The sequence below is a fragment of the Aythya ferina genome, assembly GCF_964211825.1.
Source record: "Aythya ferina genome assembly, chromosome: 1".
NCBI classification, from domain to species: domain Eukaryota; kingdom Metazoa; phylum Chordata; class Aves; order Anseriformes; family Anatidae; genus Aythya; species Aythya ferina.
This window is the reverse complement of record NC_140296.1, coordinates 63,903,072-63,928,665: the sequence shown is the minus strand read 5'-3', so window position 1 is coordinate 63,928,665 and position 25,594 is coordinate 63,903,072. Positions and strand designations below refer to the sequence as shown.

Genomic DNA, 25,594 nt, shown 5'->3' with positions numbered 1-25,594 from the left:
TTTGTTTTGTTCTGTTTTGCTTTCCTTTTAAAGTGTTATTTTTGGTGTGGTGGTGGCGGTTTGTTTTTATTTGGTGGTGGTGGTGAGTTGTGGTGTGATTTTTTTTTTTTATTCACCATAAATTTGCACACAGTGGGTGGTTTTTGTCATGTGTACAACACACACCCTTTGCTTGGGCCATTCATTAAAAAGCCAGCAGAGAAACTGCGTGTGGTTCGAAGAGGAATGTTGGCTTAGAGCACCTAGCGTGGTAAGCCACAGACCTCCGAAGACTGGAAACAACTCAGAGCCATTTGTTTTTAAATACAAATAAGCAGCAGAACGTGTTTAAAAAATTGAACGTGGAGTTGTCAGAATGATGTTTTGGAATCGAATCAGCTTCTCTTTCGAACTGCTACAGGCGCGAACGCAGATTTTTTTACTGAATATTTACATCCCGCATCAGCTTCCCTTAACACAATATTTCATGGCAGAACCGAGCCTAACAGGCAAGGAGATTTCCATACCCCAAAGTGTCGATGACCTGGGAACCCAGTAAGAAACAGGCCAGCGATTCAGCGAGGCTGTCAAGCTGGTGGAGATCTTTATTAAACAGAGCACGTTGTACTTTAAAAGCAAGAAAGCAGATGGCACCCAAGTCAGCTGTGGCGTACCCAGCCGCAATTCCCATTTCTCAGGGAAGCTGGATCCACTTTCAGCGAAGCTGAATTTGCAACACAAAGTCGCTATTGTGGAAATAAAGCTCTCACGCCACGCTGACTCTGCACAAAGCCAGGCTGCGAGCCTGCGTTTATTTTGTGTCATCGCGGGGGGCGTAGGAAAATGAGCAAGCACCGAGCAGGTGGCAGCTCCTCCCGCCTGGCCTCCCCAGGGAATACGGACGTTCTGGACACTCTCTCCATGTGGAGACGTAAACCAAAGGCCGGCCTCCCTGCACCCACCTTTTCAAGGTGCTATATGGACCGGAAAGCACAAATAACTCCATAAAGCAGGATGGAGGCATCCTGGTTAGAGAGGGATCGACAGCTTTGCTTGGAAGACGCGGATGTTTAAACCCTGGCAGATTTTACTGAGTCAGGGTTTGAAACCCGATCTTTGGTAACTAAAAGAGATGGGAAACACGAAACCCCAAGTGGAAAATTACCGCTAAATAAACTGTATTTAGTTAACCGCCTACAACGCTACCAAGAGATACTTACTCAAGGCACTCACAGGAAGGTGAGAGAGTTGCCTGAAAGCCACTGTTGGCCAAAAATAGCAAGTTCAAGTTTCTGAGGATGTGCAAAATCTCTTCTTTTCCTTGTCTTATCTGTTACTCTCACGAGTGAGATCCCTCCTCGAGCCTGCAGGGCTCTGCCCTCTTCCCCTGGGTACCCCGCTGGGCTGGAAATGGTTGGTTTTATGCTGCCCCTGATCTGGTGTAGATTTCAGCCCAGTCTGACTCCACGGCAGAACTGTCCTGGTTAAGGCTCTTTCTTCCCAACCAGGAAGCTGAACCAAAATGCAAACCAAATTCTCTGCAGCCAGGATAAACTTGGTAAACAAGATAAATTTTAGCTGGAGATAAAACCAGATAATTCTCCAACAGCTGTTTTTACTTCAGCTTTGAAGTAATTTTAGCTGGCACCTCACTTATGTAGTTTGATATTTAAAAATCTTTCTCAACTGTATTTTTATCTTCTTCTGAAGAATACCAAGCAGCAGAGCATCCTACTTATTTTTTTTAGAATACCAGATAAAAAAATGCAGAAGGTCGATGCTCAAAATCACAGTCAAAATCTTGTTGCTTTTATTCTATTTAATGCTTAATATCTGGGAAAATACAATAAATAATTCTTCAGTTTAGAACAACTAGATGATATGCTTAATAACAAAATGTTCAAAGAGGATGTCAAAACAAGTTAATATCTTACTATTTAACTTAATTGACAAAGCAGGTCTCAGTTTCAGACAACTGAGAAATTTTCAGCCTTAAAAGACAAATGAACGTGTTTTGCCCTTCCCTAGACATGCGGCTGTCATTGAAACCAATGGAAGCACTATGTGTGTGCATATATATATATGTGTGTGTGAATATATATATGCTTGCATCAGGGGGCAGAATTTGACCATTCTTACAAAATGGCAGTTTGCAGTTGTCGCTCGGGTGTTTATTAATAAATAGGACTTCAGAGCTTTCACACAGCCTGCGTTTTCCAAATCCTGCAACTGCAACTTATATGAAACGTTAGCATATAAAAAGTCATCATTGTACAACCACTTTTTTTTAAAAGTCAGTGTCAAAAACATGAAAAACAGCTAATTTAATAAAACCAGGCATTCGTTTAAGTGCTGAGGTTTGTGTTAGCTTTTTTTTCTGCTTTAAGCACAAGATCTGTTAAAACGCAAAAGGCAGAAGTGGCTCAGAAAATGACAAACGCTCCAACAACGTACTTGCAGCTTTAACAACACTTATCTGACGCTAAGGTTAATTGAAAAACGACGTAAACACAATGAGGTACAGATACCAAGGGACATTCCTCACAGCTGTGCAAACCGTGGGCCTCATCCTGCAAACCCCACCGGCTCCAGAGCTTTGGTTCCCTGTGGCAGCGGCCGCTGCCGTCTGCAGGAGGGGGCCCTGTGCCCGCCGTGCCATGCACCGAACACGTTGGGAAGTGCCTCGGATTTCAGACTGACACAAATCCACATTTCATTTCTTCAGACTGTAAACGGTGAGATAGCCTCTGAAAAGTTTCGTATAAAGGCGCCTGTAAAACTCTTAGAGGTTTTATATTTCAAGGTAAATCCAACATAACATCAAACTGCTTTTAAATTAGGCAAATGGTGCCTGCTCGGCTTTTTGTGAAAAAGCAACCACATTCCTTTGCTGTGAGATGTTTTATACATCTTCAGTCACTCTTTCCTTTATTTCTCAGGAAGTATGGGAGAGCTATGATAATTTTATTGGTGTTGGAGATCTGGAACAGCCCTATGGATTTTTGTGGCAACATTAAATATTTAAGTTCATCCTTTTTCACGAGTCTTTCCTCCGGTTTGTTTTATTCTGCTTCCTCACTCTTCTCAGAACCACCTCCAGCTGAATTATCTGCCTCATACTTTTTGTCGAGAGCATCTTCAAAAGATTTCCCACTGCAGTCATAGGTCTTACTTGTAGGTCCCGTATGTGTTCGAATGCGAGCTCCTGGCTGGTAGAGCTGCATGGCTGGACGATCCTAGAAGGAAGCAGATACAGTTAACTCTCTGAAAAACGATGTGGGATACACACGTGGGATTTTAAAGTGATTAATATTTGTGAAGAAAGTAGATTTTGTGTTAAATTACTTTACGTATCATAAGACCTGGGAAAAAATGAAGTGTAATGAAAATCAACCGAGTATTTAATATCTGTCTTGCTTACAACACTATTCTTGGAAACAAAGTATTTTGAATAAATGAAGAAAACTCTAAAATTTAAAGACCTTGGGGTACAACTGATGTAAACATGGAGACACACTGCAGACAATTATCAGACACAGTGTTACACATTTGGATTGTTATTGCTCTGCTTCATCATGCCTCCCATACCGAGTAGGGGAGCAGGGGAATTCACCCACTGATAATAACCAAATTATGATTTTAAAACATGCAGACTCGATCAGACACATGCTGATTTGATCGATGTAAAACGGAAGGAGACAATTTACAAGGAAAAGACACCTTGAACTTGCTTCCACAGGTCTTGAGGGCACTTTTTGTTCCTGAAATCTCAATAATGAAATGTATTATTGAAACTCAGCTTAACAAGTCTTTTCCTAGGAACAGTGTTTTACTCTCACAAATACCAGTTGTTAACATTACAGGGCAACCCATTCACCAAAACCAGAGCTTTTTGATCAAATTCTCGTGTTAAGTTCAGCAAACAAAATTAAACAGCCTACTTTACGATAGTTGCAGAGTGCTGAAATTGTTCTACATCAAACTGTATCAATTTCCATCTCTCTTTGTAACTTGAAGTCAGTCTGATCTTTTATTCTCTCACTTTGTTTTTGTTTGTTTGTTTTTTCTTATTACTGCTATGTATTTTCCCTTTGTGTGTCTTTTTCATTCCACTTTATTCTCCATCTCGTTAGACCAGATATCAAGATTCACGATCAGGCCATACAACCAGATCATTTGAGCTAGTGCTTCGTAGTGTCATAGGAAATGCATAACGTGCATCTTTCTACATGACAAACAGCTCATCAATTTCCTATTTTCTCATTCCTACAAAATCGAGAAAGACGCTTGGTCTGTATAAAACTTGTTCTGATTATATTAATTCTGTAGGTAAGCGGGAAAACTCAGCTTCTGTTGTGACAAATGCTCTAAGAAAAAGAAAAAAAAAAAGTAACAAAACTGCAAATAATTTTACCATTATTGCTTATTTTGGGTAGGGAACAAACCTAGAATTTGAAGTGTGGACTAATCCAGAGACTCAGCAAGCTACCAGAAGTGTGATGAGAGGAATTAAAAACAAGGAGGCTTCTTAAGGCTTGGCAAAAGGCCCCCAGCACCCACCATGGCTGCTGATATTTCACCAGACTCCAAGTTTAGCACAGCAAACATGAGGAAAAACGCTTTTCCCATATTCCTGTTTCTGAACCAGCCAGTTTTCTGACTGCTCTAAGCTTGAGCTGTTGGTGTACGTGGAAAGTGGTTCTCATGCACGTGGAGATAAACCTTGTGCATGCTGCCCAGCTGAGCTCTGCATAAGCAAAGAGCCGGGCACATCGGGCTTCTGGGGTTTGCACCAAGTGACCTCCACGGCACGCACAGCGAGGCCACCTGGACTGGCTCTGGGTACACTCGTATGGATTCACTCCACACATGACCAATTTGCCAGCTCTAGCCTCTGCCACTGATCAGGAATTTGGTTTGAAAGGTTTCACATGCTGAATACATTTCTACACAAAACAGTGTTTCTGTCATCTTTTGCAGGAAATCAGAGAAGAACAGAGAAGGAATGAGGCTGACAGGGATAACCACCTCCTGAAAAGACTTCGGCACATCCATGAAATCAGAGGGTCTGAGAAAAATAACGCCCATGTTTCTGGGAGGCAAGAAGGGAGAGATCTAATGTACGCCCTGCTATGGGCACCATTTTTGCACCTGTTCTTTCCCTGGCATTGACCGTGAGTATCTTTTGTGGTAAGCAAACACCAGCCTTTTCTAACTGGCAGGTATACAAAACACTGAAGGGTTCACACACTCACACCTTCTCAATGCAGTGGCTTCAGAATTAGCTTTTTATTAAAGCCCATACAGTTCCCCTATTAGGCATGTCCTGGCCATCCCATGATTTAATTATTTTATGGGCTGGGTAATGGAAACATATTTTTAAAAGGCTAGCGTGCCACAGATTTTGAATTTCATTGCAGACCAGATGTATCTCATTTTTTAACACACTCATAAAATACAAAGCTTCCAAGAATAGCGTTCTAAAAATGCCAGGGTTGAAAGGAAGACAGAGAGTATGCTATATATTGTACACACAAATGAGCAGAGACCAGTGACCTTAACTTATTTTAGCTGCTGTTGTCCTCTGCCAGTAATAAAAAGAAGTCAGGGTTTTACTGAAAATGAAATAAAGAACTGCTTTTTCTCAAGAAAAGCATCTTTATGTTGAGTTTGCCAAAGTAAAACCTGTGACCTTGAAGCAAATTTAACTAATGAAAGATTATCCTAAATGAATAAAAGAACCTTATTTCTTATGCGCTCCTTTTTGGATGCCATGTCATCACACTTGTCCTCTTTACCCAGTTTGTCTACTGCCTCCACAGTGAAGCTGTAGGTGTGGTTCCCTTTCTTTCCTCTGTCTTGGCTGTATCCTTTCCCCCATTTCAGCTCTTCTTCATTCCTTCTCACAAACTTGTCAAACTCATAGTGAGCTCTATGCTTTCTGCCATCCTCCAATCGATACCTTTGTCTTTCAGGTTCTTTTTCTCGAAATCTTCTCTCCAAATCTCTTTGCTCTTTGTCACTATCATTTTGTGACCTACGAATATGCATGAAAAGAAAGAAAATCCAAGCAATTAACAGTAACAAAAAGCAGTTGAAGGACATGACACAAAGTTTTCCTTGGCCTTCAACCTTCTTTAGATGAGCTGTATGGTAAGGCTCTTATTTTTTTTTATGTCCAGCTCTTGACTATGCATTCAGTCCAAAATGTTAAAGCTTTCCAAGCAAAATCTGGCTCTTGTGTAACTACTGTGGGAGGACTCTTCTTCAACCTTTACCCCTCTTTGCAACTCCCTGAGTAGCTCCCCAACAGTCCTCACACAATCACATGCTGCGTGCTCAGGGCCTGTGGGCTGCTCTTGAGAAGACTCACGCTGTGAATACTGTTGTTCTAGGCTTTTGTTTATGGTGTCTCCAAATAATTGACTCTATCTTTCAATATTTTAGTTAGGTCAAAGAGCACTGCCTTATCGCAACATAATATTTAATTTACACTATGGGTTTATATTATAAAGACTGTTAGTTTGCAATGTTTTGCTGCTGGATACAATCCACACCTCTCTTTTTTACTTCAGTGTTCCTGTTCAGCAAGCGTGTGCTTCTCTTGTAAGGCAAAACTACAAATATTGAAGAAAGATCACAGAATAGATTAAATTTTAAAAGCAGCAAATACAGGTAATTTCTTTTTATATATTACATATATCTGATACTTAAAATTGAAACAGGAAAGTTGATTTTGTCAGTCTGCTCACATTCCATCAGCAGAGAGAATTAGAGAGGCTGGAGACTTTCCAATGATGTAGTGATCAAGCAGTGAGACGTGTTTCTGATTCAGGTTGGTTTAATATGAATAAATGTTTATCTTTTTACACCATTTTTTTTCTTTTGGATAATGTAACTATGAAAACTCTCATGAACTCTGGATGCTACCTTCAAGGCCTAGAGGCTCTGGAGAACGGCCTTCCCAAAAGGCAGGAAGACACATCCAGCCTCACTGCTGTAGCACTGCCTGGTACCTGTCTAGCTCCTCCGTGACTGGGGGTGATGAGGAACACACCGGTGGTTGATAGGTGAGAGGGAAACAAACCCCAGCTCCAGAGGGGGTTGAAGTTGCTTTCTAAAATTCAGCCCTGGGGAATGGGCAGGCAAGAGTGGGAGTGGTGGGCTGTGGGAATGAGGCTACAGCAGCGACAGAACTACGCTACGCCTCTTGTTCTGACTACTGCATGTGGAATACAAAAGGCAGTGAGAGACTGACAGCCTTCTGCATGCATCTGTCATAAGGCTGTCATTCACACCCTAACTATGCTGCCATTGTCCCATTTATCAAACACATTTTGCTTATTGCAGCAGAAACGAAGCCAGTATGATGAATTGTAGGGCACTGAAGGTAATTTAGTCTTCAATATCAGTAATAGAAATTGGGCCTTACCTGAGCTCTTGGTTGGGAAACAGATGAAATAACAAAGAAACTCTCAACGATCTTTCACGCAGAAATCCTTCCAACCTGGGATTTCAATGCACTTCACAAACAATAAATCGCATCCACTAATACTGCCATCAGGTCAGTCAGTTGTTACCAAACACTCCTTACAAGAAGGACAGTTCATGTGCAAAATGAAATCAGCTCCTTGCTGACAAACACACAGCCAAACACTTGCATCATGTTTAAGCCTTCATATCAAAGCATTTAAGATATACCCTGGAGACCAAAAGATAAATATTACTTACTTTTCCTTAAGTTCTTTTAGTGAGCCCTCAGATGATTTGGATTTTATACTCCCAGACCCAGGGGACTTCTCCCATTTGTTTTCTTCAATGTCAGCATCTTCATCTTTTTCTTTGTGCTTTTCACTGGCCTGCTCATCTCCCTTTTCCGGCTTCTTAAGAAGCTAAGAAATATTTGTGTATATTATGATGTAAACTCCTCTGTTGTAATGGATATTTTAACAATGTACTAAATATATCAATGACCTATTAAGACTGAAGATATTTAAATCTTATTTAATAATGTTATGAATATATGTTGCAAAGTATAAAACTTAAAACGTCATTTTAAGAGGGCAGTTTACTTTTGCTAAGGAATGGAGGTCATTAACAGGCGCTCAACAGCATGCTTTTAAATATGCCAAGAGTACTGGAGAAAGCACTTACCTGCTCTTCTTTCTTTAGCTTTATATATAGTCTATGATTTCTTAGAAATCAAGTAACAACAGAGCTCAGCGTTATTGCCAACAAAATAAAAGGAGAATCTCTACAATACCACAAAAAGAGCAGGATTAATAGCTCACTCCTTGAAGTATTGCATATAAAATGTGTAACATATGAATTACTTGGGACAGGCTGGCATACAGAAATAGGTGCTTCATATAAATACACCTTAACAGAAATAGAGACTGAGGAAAAAATATGATGTTAGCAGGAAAGATCATATTACATTTTAATTTTGGAGATCAAGATTTCCAAGAATTCTGTTACTTTCACAAGAAATAATCCACACAGGGCTTGAGCAGTGTCTGGCATTACAGAAGTAATCTTTATAGAAGGATCAACTGTCTGAAACTACTCTTCTAACACTTCGTAAGTAGAACATCTCACCATTCTTTTTTTCCACCAGTTGTTCTTAAAAATCAAACGTTATTCTTCTCTGATACTTAAAACTTCTATGTTTCTCTCAGGTAGTATTTTCTTTTTCTTTCAGGGAAAATTATAGTATATTTTAGATATTATAGTATTTATACACCATGTAGGTGTACTGTATAATTATAACACTATTAAAATATATAATTATATATAAACTATAACAAAACATTTAATAATTTGGTGAAAGCATATTATTAAAATAAATCAGTTTTGAGTATAAACACAAAACACCTTCAGCAGATATGGCTAGAAGATTTACCTGACAAAGTGTTAGAAGCCATATTTGCAATAATCTTCCCAGGTGATAGCACAGAACAATTTGGTTCTGTCAGGTTACATCAGCACAGAATTTGGCAGTGTTATTAAAAGGCATCTGAGTTACCTGTTGTTGCAACTGCACTAGCACAGCACGGTACCTAAGGTAATTAGTCAGACTTTTCAACAACAGTACTTAGTCTAGACCTTACTTTAATTCTCCTTTCAGCAAAAACTGTATCGACTCAATGTACTGCAGCACACTGTATAAACAGTATTAGTGTGAAACCAAAGCAACTTCTAAATAACTTCATCAGAGGAATATTTTTTCATTAAGATACCTTGATCCTTATTTCTTTTTCGGAAATTTTCTTTTGCTTCTCTGCTTCTTTCCTTTTACGTCTTTCCTCTTCCCTGCGCTTCCTTTTCTCCTCCTCCCGCAGACGTTTCTTCTCCAGTTCTCTCCGCCTTCGTTCCTCTCGTTTCTCTTCTCGAATTCTCTGAAGAGTTCAAAATGCTTAATTGTAAATTGTCCAAAGGAAAACCATGTGAAACATAAATGTTGAACTTCAGGCAAAAGTCTGAACGTACCTGCTTTTCTAATTTTCTATTTTTAATATATTCCAAAAGGGGTGTTGTTCTTCTAGCTAAAACACAAAAAATTTGTGATATAGTGTTCAACTCCTAAAATATGTACTCATTTCTTTACTTCAGTACTAACCCCTTTTTTCTAGCTTTATCCGCAAGGGAGCCAAATAATTCACAAACTTATTTATTTTATATATTTTGGACAGTATTCCCATAATTCCATTTTGAAACACTGCTGGGTTTTGTTTTGTTTTGTTTTGTTTTGCTGTTAGGATTAGAAGTACCACAGATATACTGCATAATTATTTAACATTTAATTTAAAATCATGTATTTTCAGTTCAGAGAATGGCATTTTTTCTCTTGCTCATCAAAAAGGAAATAAATGTGTTCAGTATCTACTCCTACTATAGATCTATTCCTCTTTAAACCTTTTTTTTTTTTTTGACATCAAAACCCACCTAGACTGCTGTTCATGTACAGCCCACGTTACTGTAATCTCACATGTCGCTCTTCAATCCCGAATTTCAAATTACATGATGAAGGAAATGTCATTCTCATATAACATTTCTGTTTAACTCCCATCTGGCATTCACCATTCCATGGGAAAACAGGATAAGTGAAAGAGAAGTGGTTTGTGCTAGGATGCACAGCAAGGTATCAACAGATTCAATAAAAGTCTGTTTTCCTAAATAACACATTTTGGGTCATCATCTACTGGATCACACAGCCATTCTTATGTTAAAGAGCTGTCTCCACGCTCAGAAATCTAGCCTGAACCACCCCCTAATTCTACAAAAGCTTGGAGACATCATCAATTTCTTTATCATGTATGGCATCTATGACTGTCAGCACTGAATTGAAGTTTGAACCATGTGCCTATAGCTGCAAGTCATTACAAAGAATTTTGTCAGTCTTAACATGTCCCAAGACAGAGTTACAGAAAATATTTAGTACTAAAAAATGCTCTACAACTATTTATAGGACTCTTCCTGAAACCAGAAGAAAAATTCACTAGTTGGAATGCATGATATGATGTGGAAGAAAGAATAGAAAGTGGAAAGAAAAAAATGAAGAAAGAAATTCTTAAAGCAAATTTAAAATGGAAGAGCCAAAATCTAGACACAACCTGTATCCCCAAAAGATCTGAATGTTTCTGTTTTGAATGTCTAACGTGCACGGAGGAGAGGCTGCTTGATGAGTGCTATCAAAAGAGGAGGCCACAAAAGGATGTTTACCAATGAAACCTGAATCTCACCCACCTTGTTTATGAGCCTTACTCTAAATGAAAATCTAAGAGGCTTTTCTGAAAATGTTTACAAAATGTTGAAAGAAAATAAATTACTAAGTGAAGAACTCCATCAGCAATAACTTTTATGCTTTATCTTTCTTTCTAGAAACAAGCCAGAAGAATGAGCTTACCTTCATCCTGCTACAGAGAAATTCTGCTCTATATCTCTCTGTCACACTGAAACTGATGAGCTAACACATCTGACGTGATGCATAAAGCATGCTGGTTTGCGGTAACACTACCTGGAGAAATGCTGAGAATGTGAGGCCCAGTTCTACTAACAGAGTACCAGGTATGTCTTTCATTGACTTCAGTACATGTTAACGCCTTTGGAACTGAAATACACAAAAACCCTGACGTACTTTTGCTATAAAGGTACTTCCCACTGAAGTAATCTTTGGTTTTGTACTGAGAGAACCAAATAATTTGATTTTCTGTGATTTACCAGAAAAAAAAAAAAAAAAAAAAATTCCTAATGGAAAGCTGCCTTCAGGCAACACAGTTATTCTAAAAACTGCAATTCTCAAGACCAGTCATTTTCACTGAAGAGTCAGAATATTTTTAAGTTAATAAATCTTTCCTGGAATTGTAAACTGTCTTTGAAATTTTTTACTGCTTTTACTTTGCTGTCAAATACTAGGATGGTCTGGAGTAAATAAAAATTGTTGGGGAACTTTGTATCTAGAAGAGCAACTATTTCACTGGTAACAGAATTAGCTAAATGTCCATAATTCTGTCACTTCCATTTCCTCTATTTTTTTTTTAACCTCCAAACCTTCCCAAACCAAATAATTTATTATATATATTTTTTTTTATTTTATGTATATGAAGAACTAATGCCTCTCTGTATAAACCCTTGTCACAGGCAGGGACAAATAAATAGCACAAATCATGGTATTTGTTCACTGTAAAGAAATATTACCAAAGGTTGAATTTATTTTTTTTTTTCTAGCCAATTGTCACACCAGGGAAAAGAGAAAGTGCTCTGAATGTTGTCAGTTGGAGTTCCAGCACATCAACAACCCTTGTTGCCCTCAAAACTGCATTCTGGCAGCTGCCAAGCCCCAGCATTTTGGAAAGAATTACCTGTGTTTCTCAGTGCAACATGGCACTGTTATTTAGATGTTTTGAGAAAATATACATCACATCACATTTTGAATGAAAAATAGATCTCTCCTACCTATCCCAGGAAAATTTTCCCTCAGTACTGAAGGAGTCCTGAAAACATTCCTCAACATTCATGTCTGCACTGCTTCTTTATGTTCTGTAAACAGCTTTATTTTTCTCTTTAACATGCAGTTTTCTAACAGTCCTAGCAATTACGATATTCTGACCTCAGAAATACGTCAGCAGTCTGCACTGCTATGCTGAACACTGCATTTTATTCCAGCTGTTTTTTCCCACATCTTTCAGTTCCTGCCTTGTGCATTTTCTAGTAACAGTCTTCTATGCATTTGCTGATAGTCAAATAATTATCTAAAGTGTGGCAGTACTGTGGAGTGGCATAGTCACTAGAGTCAGTCCAATAATGGTACTCTTTCAAAGACTGAATTGAAAAGAAGAAAAAACATGGTTCTGTTATATAGTACAGTATGGATCACAGCACATAGACAACTGGCTTTTTGTTGATACTCATGATTTGTATAAATGTAACCAGCAATATTCACATTGCTGAAGCCTGCAATTGAAATTTGATGTGATTTATCCCGGAAGATTTCAATGTTATCTCCTTAAAGATTCCCCCTAAGACTGTGAAAGTCACACCACATGCCTACAGAGAACAAGGTGTTGCCTTACTTTCAAAGCTTTTGCAGAATCCTAACAGAGATCATTTCATGTTAATAAAAGCAGCTAGTAGCAGGGATCAGTTCTTAAGTATTCAGCTACCTTATCTTTTAAAAATATATCTTCCACCTTTTTATAACACATCTGCAAGTATTTAAAACTACTAAGGAGCTAACTTTGAAGCCACTGTGCATACAAAACTTTGAGTGATTACATGCACAGAGACTCAAAAGCACAGGTGAGGTGCTTCCTGTCACTACTTGGCTGGGGGATAAAAACTTTAACTGTGATAACCTCAGTCTGTGTCAGACCGAACGGGCCATATCTTGCAGGTAATATGATAAAGATATAAAAATAATATATTTCATATTCTCAATAATAAGAAAAGTCAAGAAAACAGACCAATGAGTTCCCTTGTTTTGGCCTCAATCTCTCCCAAAAGAGTCTCAGGATTGGCACAGATTTTCTCTTCATCAGCACAGTAACTCTCTAAAAATTTCCTATATTCTGGATCTGCGAAGATAAATTTTTGAATTATGTTAATACTCTGCAATTCACAGCAGAAATGGAACCCGTTTTTCACAGTGACATCAAGAAAATATGCTTACCATCTTCAATGCTCCCGGCTTTGGCATCTTTCTTTTTTAACTTCTTTTTTGAAATCTTCTGGAATGGAGCAAATTCAACCACTGCAGGATACTCCAAACCTTAAAAGAGATCAATTCTTAATTTTTATTCTGGGAAGCATTCTTCATATACAAGTAAGATTTTCCAGACTCTTCAAACTTGTGTTGGGCAGCCTTATTTGAAATCAAAGGTGTCTCTAAAATGTCATCCTAAATTTCTAATGATATGTTGCATGTAGCAGTACTTTGGATTCAAAACAAAATACATTTATATCTGAATTATACACTTAAACATTATTATTAAAATATTATTTTGACGTGCTAACAAAGGCTGTCAAGATGAAGAGTGCTGTTGCACAATAAAAGCCTTGCATTATCATTTATAATTCTCTTTTAATTCTTCAAAAATTGTCATTGAGTGGAAAAATTGACATAAAATCTCATGCTGACAAATGAATGATTACTACTGGGAAATGAATTTTAAGTGATCCTGCTGCTCTGTGAAGTGTGTGGAACTCCTTTTTTTTTGCTATTTATGGTGGACAACACGACTACTCGCTTGTGTTTGCTGGCACCTATTCTTTGAGGTCTGCCTTGTGTATTGGATTCTACTTCAGAATCTTGGAATCATGCACTGGGAGGAAGGTGCTGCTCTCCATCTTTGGAGAGATCCATCCAAATGCAGGGTAAAAGCCTATCACAGAATCCTGGGACGGCTCGGGTTGGAAGGGACCTTGAAGCCCACCCAGTTCCAACCCCCCTGCCATGGGCAGGGACACCTCCCACCAGACAAGGTTGCCCAAAGCCCCATCCAGCCTGGCCTTGGACACCTCCAGGGATGGGGCATATGAAATATCTCAGACAGGAAATGCTACAGAGAAATTTGTTATCTTGGCAGCCAGCTTCTTTGGAGAGCTACTCTCCAGTTAGACTGGACAAGACTATTTCACAGGTCCCCTGCAACATTCCGTGTTCAGAACAGACAATGGTCAGAGAAACCCACAAATCCAAGTCTCTTTTATACTGCCCATGCAATCCTTTTAGAGAAGGTGTGAGAGAGTGAGGCGAGGAACAGCTACAGACAAAGCACAATGTCTTGGCTACAGCAATTTAATGCTACTATACAGCAGGATTTACCCACACCTACATTACAGTGGTTTTCTTTACTGTTGAGCAAACTTCTGTAGACTGAAAGTTTTAAATAAGGCAGCTAACCTTGCAACTCCTTTTCTTGCAACTCAGGATGTCTGAGTTCTTATCAACACATGCCTGAAAGCACTCACAGTTGTGGACATCAGACCTCTAAAGTTTTATCGAGCATTAATGCTCTGGAAAGTCATGGCATACATATCTCAAAGTGGGCAAACAAAATGGTGAAGACAACTGGTTTGGTTTTGCTTTCTCAAAATGGGAACACATGGCACGGCTTAATCTCACAGAAACACACTGAAGATGCAGCCACTCGTGCCTTCAGCGTATGAAGCTATCGTTGTGATGAACTGCAAAGCTCACATAGGATCATTAACAGGAACCTGGTAGTGGACTGCTTAAGGTATACGAATGCAGATAAAGCACGAGCACCATGCAGACAAGTGAGACTGCATGGACAAATACATTTTCCACTTCATTATCTTCTAGCAGCTAGATTCTGGTTCAGTGTATTTTTATGTAATTAATTGTATATTGAGCAGAAAAAGGCATCATTAGAAAAAAAAATGAAATGAATTAATGTTCTAAAATGATATATGTGTATGTAGACACGTGTAATATCTTACAAATAGGCCAACCTTTATTATCAATGAAGACATAGCCATCAAAGCGATCTCTAAAAAGAAGGATGTCCTCGGGATTTCTAAAGTTAATGTATGCTCTGGAGTAAAGATGAGGATAAAGGCTGCAACAAGAAACAATTTTATTTTCTGTTACTTATTATTCTGTTCAGGACTGGAAAAAGTTACAACCAGTAAGATCACACTGCAATTCTCAGCCTCTTTGGGAAAAGCCTAACTTAAGCATGCATATTGAAGTCCTTACGTATTCATATGCATATATAAAATATATACAGAGAGATATATATGACAAAAAGCAACTCAGTGACTGAATTCCTGGATGCAACTGTGAAATTTATTCTGAACTGAGACAAATATTTCTATGCAGTTTGGTCTCCCTACATTACAGAGCACACATTTTCATTTTGCAGGATCAAAGCTTTATGTGTAATTGTTTATGATCTGAGAGGTGAATAACAGCAGTGGTTTCAGGGAAATTCTTGGGCATGTTAAGATTAAGTTTTCTGTTGCTGAAATAGTAGGAGGCAAAGTAAAAGTTCCCAGTGCAGTGGCAGTTGCCAAGCTGTCACTGTATTTAAAGAGATTCCCACCTTTGGGAAAGATTAAATAACTTAGGATAACATGCTGAATCACATACTGATAAACAAACTCCATTCGACACACATGTGTATGAATATACGTGCAATGTCCTGTTGTGAAGCACGGTTACTGTGAAAATCCCAAACATTTGTAGCGAAAGAAAGACCAGGTACTTACCGAAAACAATCCTGATCCTCCTAGAATTTGTTGGCATAGGTCCCACTCTAGGTGTGTAAATGTTAGCATGCTTGGTCAAAACCTCAGAGCTGGCACATCACCAACCACAGTGGGATTGGGGTAATTCAACGCATTACCACCCATCAGCCGAGTGTCAGGTACACGCTTTAACTCTCCCTCCCACCTAATTAGGATGCATAAAAGTGTGGCTTAAACAGCCTTTAGCAATGGCTATGAATTAAACCATTTTTATGGGAAATACCTGAACGTATTTGAAGGTAAGCCCGTAATTTTAGAATACCTATGCTCGTAATGTTGTTGCTGCAAGGCCCATCTTCAGACAAACTCACCAGCAGCAGTAGGAGACAACCAACACAAGCAGATTTCAATTCCATAGCTATTTCAGAATCAGATTTCGCAGCCAGTGAGAAAGAGCACAGACAGGGGTTGGATCACACGATCCACACACGTGGCATCCCGAAGAACCACGGTCACTACAAACCAAGTGATCATTTTTTCGTTTTCAAACACGCACCCATTTGGGGTGTTGGAAGGTGACCACGATGAGCACTGCTGTCAGTAGCTGGCCTTTTTGTAGAACACACAAAGTTGTGTTTGACATCGTAGCCAGGAGAAATGTTTAACAAAGAGCTAGAGGGCTTTTCTTGCTCAGATGTTTTGTGAACACCTGTTTACAGGGCGCCTCTACAGCATGCAGAGGATGCACCTTATAATTCTAAGGAATAGCTATTTCATCTATTTTTACTCACTGTCTTGGTGTTTTAGGAAGGGAATAGCGTTGAGTAACACGTAAGCAGGATTACAGACTCACAGAATGGGGAAGGGACCTCTGGAGGTCCTCTGGTGTAACCCCTGCTCAGCCTGCAGCAGGTTGCCCAGGACCACATCCAGATGGCTTCTGAAGACTTCCAAGGAGGGAGGTAACCACCAAAATTCTTAGAAAAAAAGAATTTTTCAAAACTTAGAAAACATAAAGGTATGTGAGATTAAGAAGCCCTGAGTTTCTTTTCCTAATCTAACAAGTACTGCAGTGTTTTACCATCTTCAGCTTTTGTAAAATACAACAAAAATGACAGCTTGATCATGTAGGTGGATTTTTTTTCTTCTGCAGTATAACTTAGACCCTGTGGTTGGGCACACAACCATCGCGAAAAAGAAATGAAAATACAAAGACTTGTTCCTTCCTTGTTTCCTTGAGCTTGCACATCAACACCATCTGTTTCCTGTCTGCTCTGGCAACGCAATCTTTTCCTGGTACACAACAGAATATTTTCCTAACATTTTTTTTTGCTTAGATTTATCAGAGGATCTTTCAGAGAAGTATTTGATGTGGTTATTAAGCAATTACTAGTAAGAGAAAAAAGAAGGCTTGTAATGTGTAAATAGGACTCTGGAAAGCAGAGGTTTAGAATTTATCTTGCAAATAAGGGATCCAACATTGTTGCTATACATTATTAAGTCTTCAAGGACTTCATCACCTCTGCAGAAACATACAAAAATACAGAGGCATGTTTGTCCACAGTAGGATACTGATGTGCTCAGCAGCAGAGTAAAATAGGGCTGTCTCTCTGCTACTGGTGCTGGATATCAGGGCAGAAGGTTGTAGAAGTACGGCTGTGGCAACACTTAGCAGTCATAGGGTTTCTCTGATGCAGCCACTCCTGCACAGTCAGATCTCGTACGCACACCCGTTGGATGTCAGAGTGCTTCGTGTATCATGAGAGCCTGATCTCATAGTGTTTCAGACCCCTTCAGGCTTCTTATCCAACCAAGTGTGCGGTCTACCTAAAATAAATGCATAAAATCCACTCTCTAAACGGGAAGCTAACTAAAACTAGCAAACTGGAGGTGCTCAGCACTGCTCTGTGTATGAAATAATGTCTCTTCCTCTGGGTTTCAGAAGCTGAACTTCCAAGTGCAACTGCCTGCTCCGGATCCCCTCGTCACCTCTCCTCTACCAACCCCCCAGTGCTGCTGAGGAGCAGGAACACGTTTTGCAGGGCCAGGACTGATGCCACCAACCTCTCCTAGGCAGAAAAACTCCTGCTCCGCTGCTGCACTTCATATTCAGCAGAGAAAACACACCTTCTGCTCTTCAGGACTTTGCCTTCCAGCTGAGTCCCCAGGCAGTGCACTACAACAGGGCCATCCTGTGTGCCGCCTGCATTTTTTCAAGTATCCGCTGGCAGAGATTTCTCTCGGGATTTGAAATTCGGTGCTGAGGTTGCGTGACTAGGTTTGGAAGCAGCCAGCTGGCTCTATTTTGCCATATGCTTGCTGCCTATAATGCTATTCTCCATCCATATCATGTTTTGGGCAGATGCACCGTACACGATGTTGGCATCTCTGGGATATCAATTAGAGGGATCTCTGTAGAAATAACCCAGATGAGTCTGACATTTCTTCAGTTCAACAGTTTGTTTTCTGTTGTGTTTTGAAGGGTACTCAATCTTCTAGGCAATCTGCATATCTCTAATAATAAACATCCCTTTAAACCCTTGCTTTTATGGCAAGTTTAGTAACAGAAGCATTTAGTTTACTTTTTCTAGAAAGTACTTTTAGCACAAGTGTGTAAAAAGATTGGTATAGAGGAAAGCAAATTTAAACAGTTATCTAAAAGATAAACAGTAGCATGTAAACTCTAAAAACAGCCATTGCTTCTTAGTAGAAATACTTACCGAGGTGGCGAGCCGTGGTGTATGTGTATATAGGTATGTATGAATGTATAGACTGACACGCATGTACACTTAAATCTCAACACTTAAATTTGGGAGTGATTTGTGACCAAATTGATAACTCTTTTGTCTATGTTGTCACCTCAAGCTAAAATCCACTGGTGTTCATCCTCTGGTCTCTCACCTGCTGTTGTCATTCATACAGGGGATGGCAGTGGCATGCCTCGAGATGAACTGAGCCTTCCCTTTTTTGATATGAGCACTACTAGCTCATGGTAACATGGCTACCAAACGTCCCTCAAGGCCACGGAGTCAGTCACAAAAACAGCGTTTTGCTTGTATTTTGATCCCAGTGTACAAGAGAGAAAAATAAATGTAATGCAGTGAATCGAATGAATCGGGGAAAATGAATGAAATACGACACGATAGTCATACTTTGTGAAATGATTTTACTGAAATGGATGCAACTGTTATACATCAATGACATTTTAATAAAATGAAAGTTTTACAGTTTGCGCATAAAAACAAGACATTGTAAACTTACAAATAACCTTTAGAGTGCAAAGCAAAACTGGAGTTGACATATGCATGCGTATCTTGCAAAAGCATGCAGGCAGGACTGCAAATGTTTGTTTGTCCTCTGGGGAGAGATGACCTTGGAAATAAAAAGGTTGAAGCAGCTACAGTTTGACCCCTCAAGTTCTCTCTCTGAGAGCAACTGGTAGAGGATGTCTAGAGGAAGTTTCTTAAAAAGGGGAAACTACAAGCTACCTACTACTACCCTACTACTACCTGCTACACCTTACCACCAGTATCACCCACTAACCCATGTCCCCAGGCACCAGGCCCAACCTCTCCTTGCACACCCCCAGGGACGGTGACTCCACCACCTCCCTGGGCAACCCGTCCCAGTGCCTGACTGCTCTTTCTGAGCAGAAATGGCTCCTCACTTCCAACCTGAACAATTTCTGGAGGTTTACTGTGTGTTCTGGAGCGTGTGAACACATCATGATTTTAATTACGAACAGATGTACATGGGTACATGTCAGCACTGAAATAAAGTGGACAAAAGGGGCAAGATTATGCTAGGCCAGTGAAAGAGCAACTAATCAGTCATTCTTTTGCAGAACTGCAGCTAAAAGACATTTAAACAGTGCAGTTTGCTGAAAAGGGCTGTAGCCGTACACCTTACAAAGATAAACCTATTCTGAAAAAAAATACATCTGTATGAAAACAGAATTTTTAAGCAACAAGACAAAGCAAGAAAAAGTGAATATGAAATGCTTCCCTAAGAAAAATCCAAATTTATAATGAGAACACATTTTTTCCTCCAAGAGAGTCCAAATTTCTAAGGGCAGAAGAGAGTATGAATCCAAAACTCAGGAGGAAGAGAACGTTTTTCCCTAGATCATAACTTTATTACAAGGTTTATATAAATGATTCAAAGCATCTGATAATCCAAGTAACACCCATCAAGAGATATCACTGTTCCAAAAAAAAAAAGGTTAAAATTTGCATTTGTTGCTTGCTAAATCCTAAATTCTAGTAGGAAAGCAATATATAAACATATAAAAAATAAGACTTTATTTTTAGCACAGCATGAGAAAGAAGCTGCAAAATCTTTCATGAGGAACCTGACATGGATGCAACTGATGAGTGGACAGCAAGACTTTTGAGTGCTCCAAATTTTACCACATGGAGAGAAAAATGAAACTTTGTATTTACAACTGTTGCCAGCTACTTATCTTTCCTGCAGCTGCTGACTCCCCAGATTCTTATGTCAATGGCTGTTCTGGAAAATTAAAATTGTAATTTTTGAACTGGTTCCTAGCATTTGTGCAGCTAGACACACTGAGGACAAAGACACTCTTTTGGAGAATTTTTGGTTTGCCTCTGCTATTTTGCCCTTATCAAATAAACAGTTGGACTGAAGCCTTCAGGAAAACCATTTGGAAATATGGATGGCTGGGTTCAGAAAAAAAGTGCAGGTGGATATAAAGACTTTCAATCAGACTAAATCCTGTTCTATCTTCACACCCAACATGGTTCTTCTACCGTTCAAGCTGAAGCACCTGCTATTTTGATGCACTGAACTGCCAGGAGGCTTTGCTAACAGAGACATTTCTTCCTTTCTGCTTGTGGAATTGTTTCAGAGAGAACCGAAATAACCAGATTTACCCATCTAAAACACAGCGGCAGCATCCTTTCAATTCAAATCAGCCCAGAACTAGATTGATTCAAGTGCAATCGGCTACAGACAGCTCCCTAAAGAAAAGCTACCTGCTCCAGGGGGTCACCTGGCCCTAGCTTCACAAGTTGATCTGCAATCAAGATCCAGGATCTGTCTGCAGTCACTGAAAATAACCTGATGCCTGTGGAGGATGATTCACTGCACACTAAGATAGGCCAAGCTGGGGAAAATGAATCACACCCGTTAGTTTTCCTGAACATGTGCAGATGCAGCATAGAGGGTGTTTGGCTTATTTTAACGGTTAAGTTTCTTCTCTTCTAGAAGTCGCTTTGTTCAAACGGGGATGGTATTTGGCCACTGTGATACTGAGCACATGAAATAAATATACCAGCAATTCTAACTTATTATTCTCTATATAACTTAATTTTGAATGACACAAAAATGAATAGAAGTGGATTACTTGAAAAAAACACGTGTAAAATAAATACAAAGATACGTAAACAAACGATTAAGTTAAGCTTAAATGGCACACATGAAAAACTTTCTGTGGTATTTTGCCCTAGGTTGTCTTTCTCGCAGCCGATAAACAGCCTGTTGCATTTTAGCAATGAAGGTTTAAAGAAAGATTAGGGTTTCCAACAAAGCTATGCCATATTTGCACATAAAAATGTTCTAAAATCACCAGTTTAAAAGAAAGGGGCAGGAATGCATTTTCTCTGCACTTTTATCCCACTTTTCAGGAACATTTTAAGTAACTGACAGAACTAATGAAAAGGGCTCCACGGACAAAATATGTAATCTGGTACGTCCAAAATACCTTAACTGGGTTTTAAACACCTGAAAACCTGTATGAACAGCTCATCCTCACCTGGGATCAGCAGTGCAAAACTCAAAATAATCATGGGCAGGCAGAGGATGTAACTGTTCCTCCAGTTGCTCCTTAGTTAGACAAGGAGGAAGGCGTCGAATGACTACCTGCGTATGTAACAGAAAATGGAGATTTATCCTTGATCTAAATACCATGGAAAAAGATGAAACAAATCATATTACTCCTCTTTTGAAAGCTCTTCCTTAAACTGGGAGTTTGAGTTGGAGTGTTAGCCTCACAGTGAGTTACCCACTTGGACTCGCTGACAGATGGCAAGATTGTCCCATCTCAGATTCTGCTAACATTGCAGAACTGCCAGGTAACTGAAATACTCTAATGAAAAGCTCCAGAACCACTGCAATTGGACCAAGAAGGTATTAAAAAAATCATCAAAAATAGATGCTGACTACATAAAATGTTAAAAATATTTCTTTTTTAAATGGTTTAAACTAACTTTTAAGTCCCTTACTATAACATCATCTTAATGCACTGTATTTAGATGTAAAGGTTTTGGTAGCAGGGGGGCTGCAGGGGTGGTCTCTGTGAGCAGAGCCCAGCAGCTGCCCCATGTCAGAGCAGAGCCAGCTCCAGCTGCTCCAAAAGGGACCTGCTGCTGGCCAGAGCTGAGCCAGGGAGCAACGCTGGTTGGGTCTCTGGGAGCAAGGATTTAGGGAAAGGAGAAAAAAAAAAAGATGCACAAGAGCAGCTGGGAGAGAGGAGTGAGCAGCAGCCCTGCAGCCCCCTGCTCAGTGCAGCAGGAGGGCAGCAGGTGCTCCAGGCAGGCAGCAGCAGTTCCCCTGCGGGCTGTGGAGAGGCCCCTGGTGGAGCAGGCTGTCCCCCTGCAGCCCATGGGTCCCACATGGAGCAGATCTCCACGCTGCAGCCCCCCCATGGGTGGAGGAGCCCCCGGTGGAGCAGGTGGATGTGGCCTGGAGGAGGCTGCGGCCCATGGAGAGCCCCCGCAGGAGCAGGCCCCGGGCCGGAGCTGCAGCCCGTGGAGAGGAGCCCACGCAGGAGCAGGGGTCTGGGGGGAGCACCCGTGGGGGCCCCGTGCTGGAGCCGTTTGCTCCCGGGGGCTGGCCCCAGACGCCCATGGGATTTATCCCCTCCCTCCCCCCCCGCTCCGAGGCCGCCTCAGGCCGTCCCCGCGGGGCGCCCCGTCCCCGCCCGGGCCCGCTTGGAGCCGAGCCGCCCCCCGCCGCGCGGCCGCGCCCCTCACTTTGCTCAGCGCCGTTTTTTTCTCCTCTCGCTGTTTACCGGGCGCCGGGGGAGGCGGCGGCGGCGGCAGCGGGGAGGGCGGCAGCGGGGCCGGCTCCGGGTCCCGTCGCGGCGGCGCCGCCATGGCGCTGCGCCCCACAGCCCCCGCCCCGCGCGGGAAGGAAGCCTCGCGAGAACTGGCCGCCAGCAGGGGGGAATCTCGCGAGAGGTCGCTGAGGGGAGAGCGGGGCGCTCCCGCCCGCGGTGGCCGGGGTGTGTGTGGGGGGGCAGCGCCCCTCGCCCCTCAGCCCCATCCCAATCCCCGTCCTTCCCTCAGGCTTTAGGAACCCCTGAGCCCGTGGGGTCACAGAGCCAGTAGGGTTGGGAAAGCCCTCCAAGATCACCTGGTCCAACCACCCCCCTACCACCAATGTCACCACTAAGCCATGTCCCCAAGCACCACGTCCATCCCTTCCTTGCACACCCCCAGGGACGGTGTCTCCACCACCTCCCTGGGCAACCCGTCCCAGTGCCTGACTGCTCTTTCTGAGCAGAAATGTCTCCTCATTGCCAACCTGAACCTCCCCTGGTGCAACCTGAGGCCATTCCCTCTGGTCCTATCACTGGTTACCTGTGAGAAGAGGCCGACCCCAGCTCCCCACACCTTCCTCTCAGGTAGCTGCAGGGAGCAATGAGGTCTCCCCTGAGTCCCCTCTCCTCCAGACTAACCAACTGGTCAGGAGCTCGCACAGTTCTCTCCCTGGAAGAGGCTGATCCTTGCAAGCAAGAGAGCAGGCTACGTTTAGGACATCTCTGGATATGCCTTTTGGAGACATGTGAATAAGATACTCAGCCTGATCAAGACCTGGCCCCTTGTACATGTATGCATGGCCAAAGCCAACTGAGGCAATGACCAGAAGCAAGAGTCAAGAATCTGAGGTCAAGTCAGGCCAAAATTATTAACCAAAGACCTCATGAGGACAAGAACAATGCTCAGTTTAACTGGAGCCAAACTGAAAATCAGAATGCCAGAATAACCCAGAAAGGCACCAAGCACAGTCAAGGAAGCAGAGTCCAGGCAAGAGCAGGACAGGTGCTGGGAGGTGCAGGTACAGAGATGAGGATTGGGACAGAACAAGAGCAGATCAAAACACTGGGCAACAGAAGAGAGATGAACGAAACTTTTCCTGAAGTCCTGTCCAAGAGACACACGTCATCAGCTTGCAAGCTCTAACCTAATTGTATCTGCCTGAAGGGCTGGGAGCCCAGCCAAGCCTTATCAAGAATTCCTCTGTTATTGTCCAGGAAAAGTCATTCAAAGTCTAGGACAATTTGCATATGCTTCCTTCTAGGTAAGATTTGATGCCAATAAATGACAGCTAGCAACAGCCAGCCAAAAAACAAAACAAAACAAACTCCAGCAGATATCTGTAGAGGCATGATGTCATGATACGTTCCCTTATAGCAACACATTTTCTGCATCCCATCCTTTTCTTCCTGCTCCTACCACTCTGCCCCAGTGATGACACCAACACAGGGGTTTGCTTCTTTGAACCTGAGAAATGGTCAGACAGAGAAAAGATCTGTAACCCATCGGTTACCTCAGCGGACACAACTCCTCAGCCCTGTGATGGGGCAGAAACTGCCCCTTACTGCGTTCCCCTGGTCAGCCTGTTCCTGGGGGTGGTTGTTCTTGGCTGAGATCATTTTTGAACCTTCGTGATCAGTCTGTGTGGAGATTGTTTTTAGACAGCACTGCCCTCCTCATCTGTTTGATGCATTTAATTTTATGCATATATATCAATACTATACTTATGACAGACTATGCATAAAAGTATAATCTATCATAAATCTGCTTGCTTTTATAATATTGGTAAGTTTGTAATCTGCATTCTCACTGCCATGGTATTGTTTGCTGAATCTATGATTATTTTCAAAACATATCAGCTGCAAGATTACTGACTTCTCCCACCTCAGATCATCTTTCTACTACCTTCAACTTCTTGTTATTAATTGGCACTATATCCTTAATATCTGTTACATATATACACACACTTATTTCTGAGTAAGATCCAATAGCTTTTACCCACATATATATCTGCCTTATTGATCACAAAAACAGTCGCTAGTGGTGAATCACAGAATCCTATGAATGTGTTGTTTCAATCTCTGTATACCCACAGATCATCACAACAGGAAAGCAAGGGAAGATCCCAGACCCATCATCTTTCAACAGATGGCTCTTCCTCTGTCTGTTCTCCACTCAATACCCTTGAATTTTAAAGTGCAGGTCTGTATAGAATTTGCATTCAGCTTCAGTAAGGCCTAGATATTGAGGAAAAAAAGCCAGTGCCCTGGGTTTAATCTATGTATGCAGCCTCTATGATGAAGTCTCCCTGTTCCACACACCCACAATAAAACAACCCAAAGCATTTGTTGTTATTACAGCAATAGCCCAGTCTTTGATATCCATTCTTCAGCAAAAATAGAAGTAAACATATTATCAGTCTTAGTTAATAGGATGATTAATGAAGACAGACTGCTAAAAAGCAAAAAAAAAAAAAAAAGACAAGATTTCAGTATAGTTGCTTTGATTCATCCCTTGTCTCCTCATATTTACGTAAAGCATAAAAAAAAGTATAGGAAATATTTCCCAAATTACACAAGTGTATATATATATATTTTTTTAACATCTTGCCCCCAATAAAGTGGATGAAAGTTGTATTAAGATAACCAAGCATACACATTTTGTGCTAAAGGTATAATTGAAAATAAACGTGTAAATATTAACACAAGCATACTGAAATACAGTGCAGAAATAACATTTTAGACTGACCATTCTATTTAGCTAAAACATAAGTTAGCCATTTTTTTTATTTCATAAAAAAAAAAAATCATCTACAGAAAAATTACTAGTTCTGAAGTACTTCC

The 25,594-nt window shown here is 41.0% G+C and overlaps 1 protein-coding gene and 1 long non-coding RNA gene across 4 annotated transcripts; one reads left to right on the top strand and one right to left on the bottom strand.

The window, feature by feature from the left end:
• Window positions 1-2,128: 2,128 nt before the first annotated feature.
• On the bottom strand, window positions 2,129-22,879 carry UPF3A (UPF3A regulator of nonsense mediated mRNA decay). Of its 2 annotated transcripts, none has more exons than XM_084506395.1 (10): window positions 22,686-22,874; window positions 21,467-21,573; window positions 14,953-15,059; window positions 13,148-13,246; window positions 12,942-13,052; window positions 9,469-9,524; window positions 9,219-9,377; window positions 7,711-7,871; window positions 5,722-6,016; window positions 2,129-3,215 (listed from the first exon to the last, which is right to left on the bottom strand). In XM_084506395.1, exons 1-10 carry the CDS (start codon window positions 22,806-22,808, stop codon window positions 3,042-3,044), a joined length of 1,392 nt encoding a protein of 463 aa, XP_084362521.1. In that variant the 5' UTR covers window positions 22,809-22,874; the 3' UTR covers window positions 2,129-3,041. The 2 variants fall into 2 exon arrangements, with proteins under 2 accessions (XP_084362521.1, XP_084362522.1); XM_084506396.1 differs by having other exon boundaries at window positions 3,011-3,215; window positions 5,778-6,016; window positions 22,686-22,879.
• On the top strand, window positions 3,232-19,076 carry LOC311430010. 2 transcript variants are annotated; one of them, XR_014688496.1, is made up of 3 exons: window positions 3,232-5,153; window positions 10,861-11,046; window positions 17,633-19,076. It is a non-coding gene; the product is annotated as an uncharacterized lncRNA (long non-coding RNA). The 2 variants fall into 2 exon arrangements; XR_014688497.1 differs by lacking the exon at window positions 3,232-5,153 and having other exon boundaries at window positions 9,905-11,046.
• Window positions 22,880-25,594: the final 2,715 nt, after the last annotated feature.

Bases quoted from the DNA above. Each gene is read 5' to 3' on its own strand.
- UPF3A (XM_084506395.1), bottom strand. From the start codon at position 22,808: ATGGCGGCGCCGCCGCGACGGGACCCGGAGCCGGCCCCGCTGCCGCCC. The intron at 15,060-21,466 runs GTGAGGATGAGC...TTCTTGTTGCAG, and splicing joins TTTTGCACTGCTGATCCCAG to CCTTTATCCTCATCTTTACT. The intron at 7,872-9,218 runs GTATCTTAATGA...AATATTTCTTAG, and splicing joins AAAAAGAAATAAGGATCAAG to CTTCTTAAGAAGCCGGAAAA.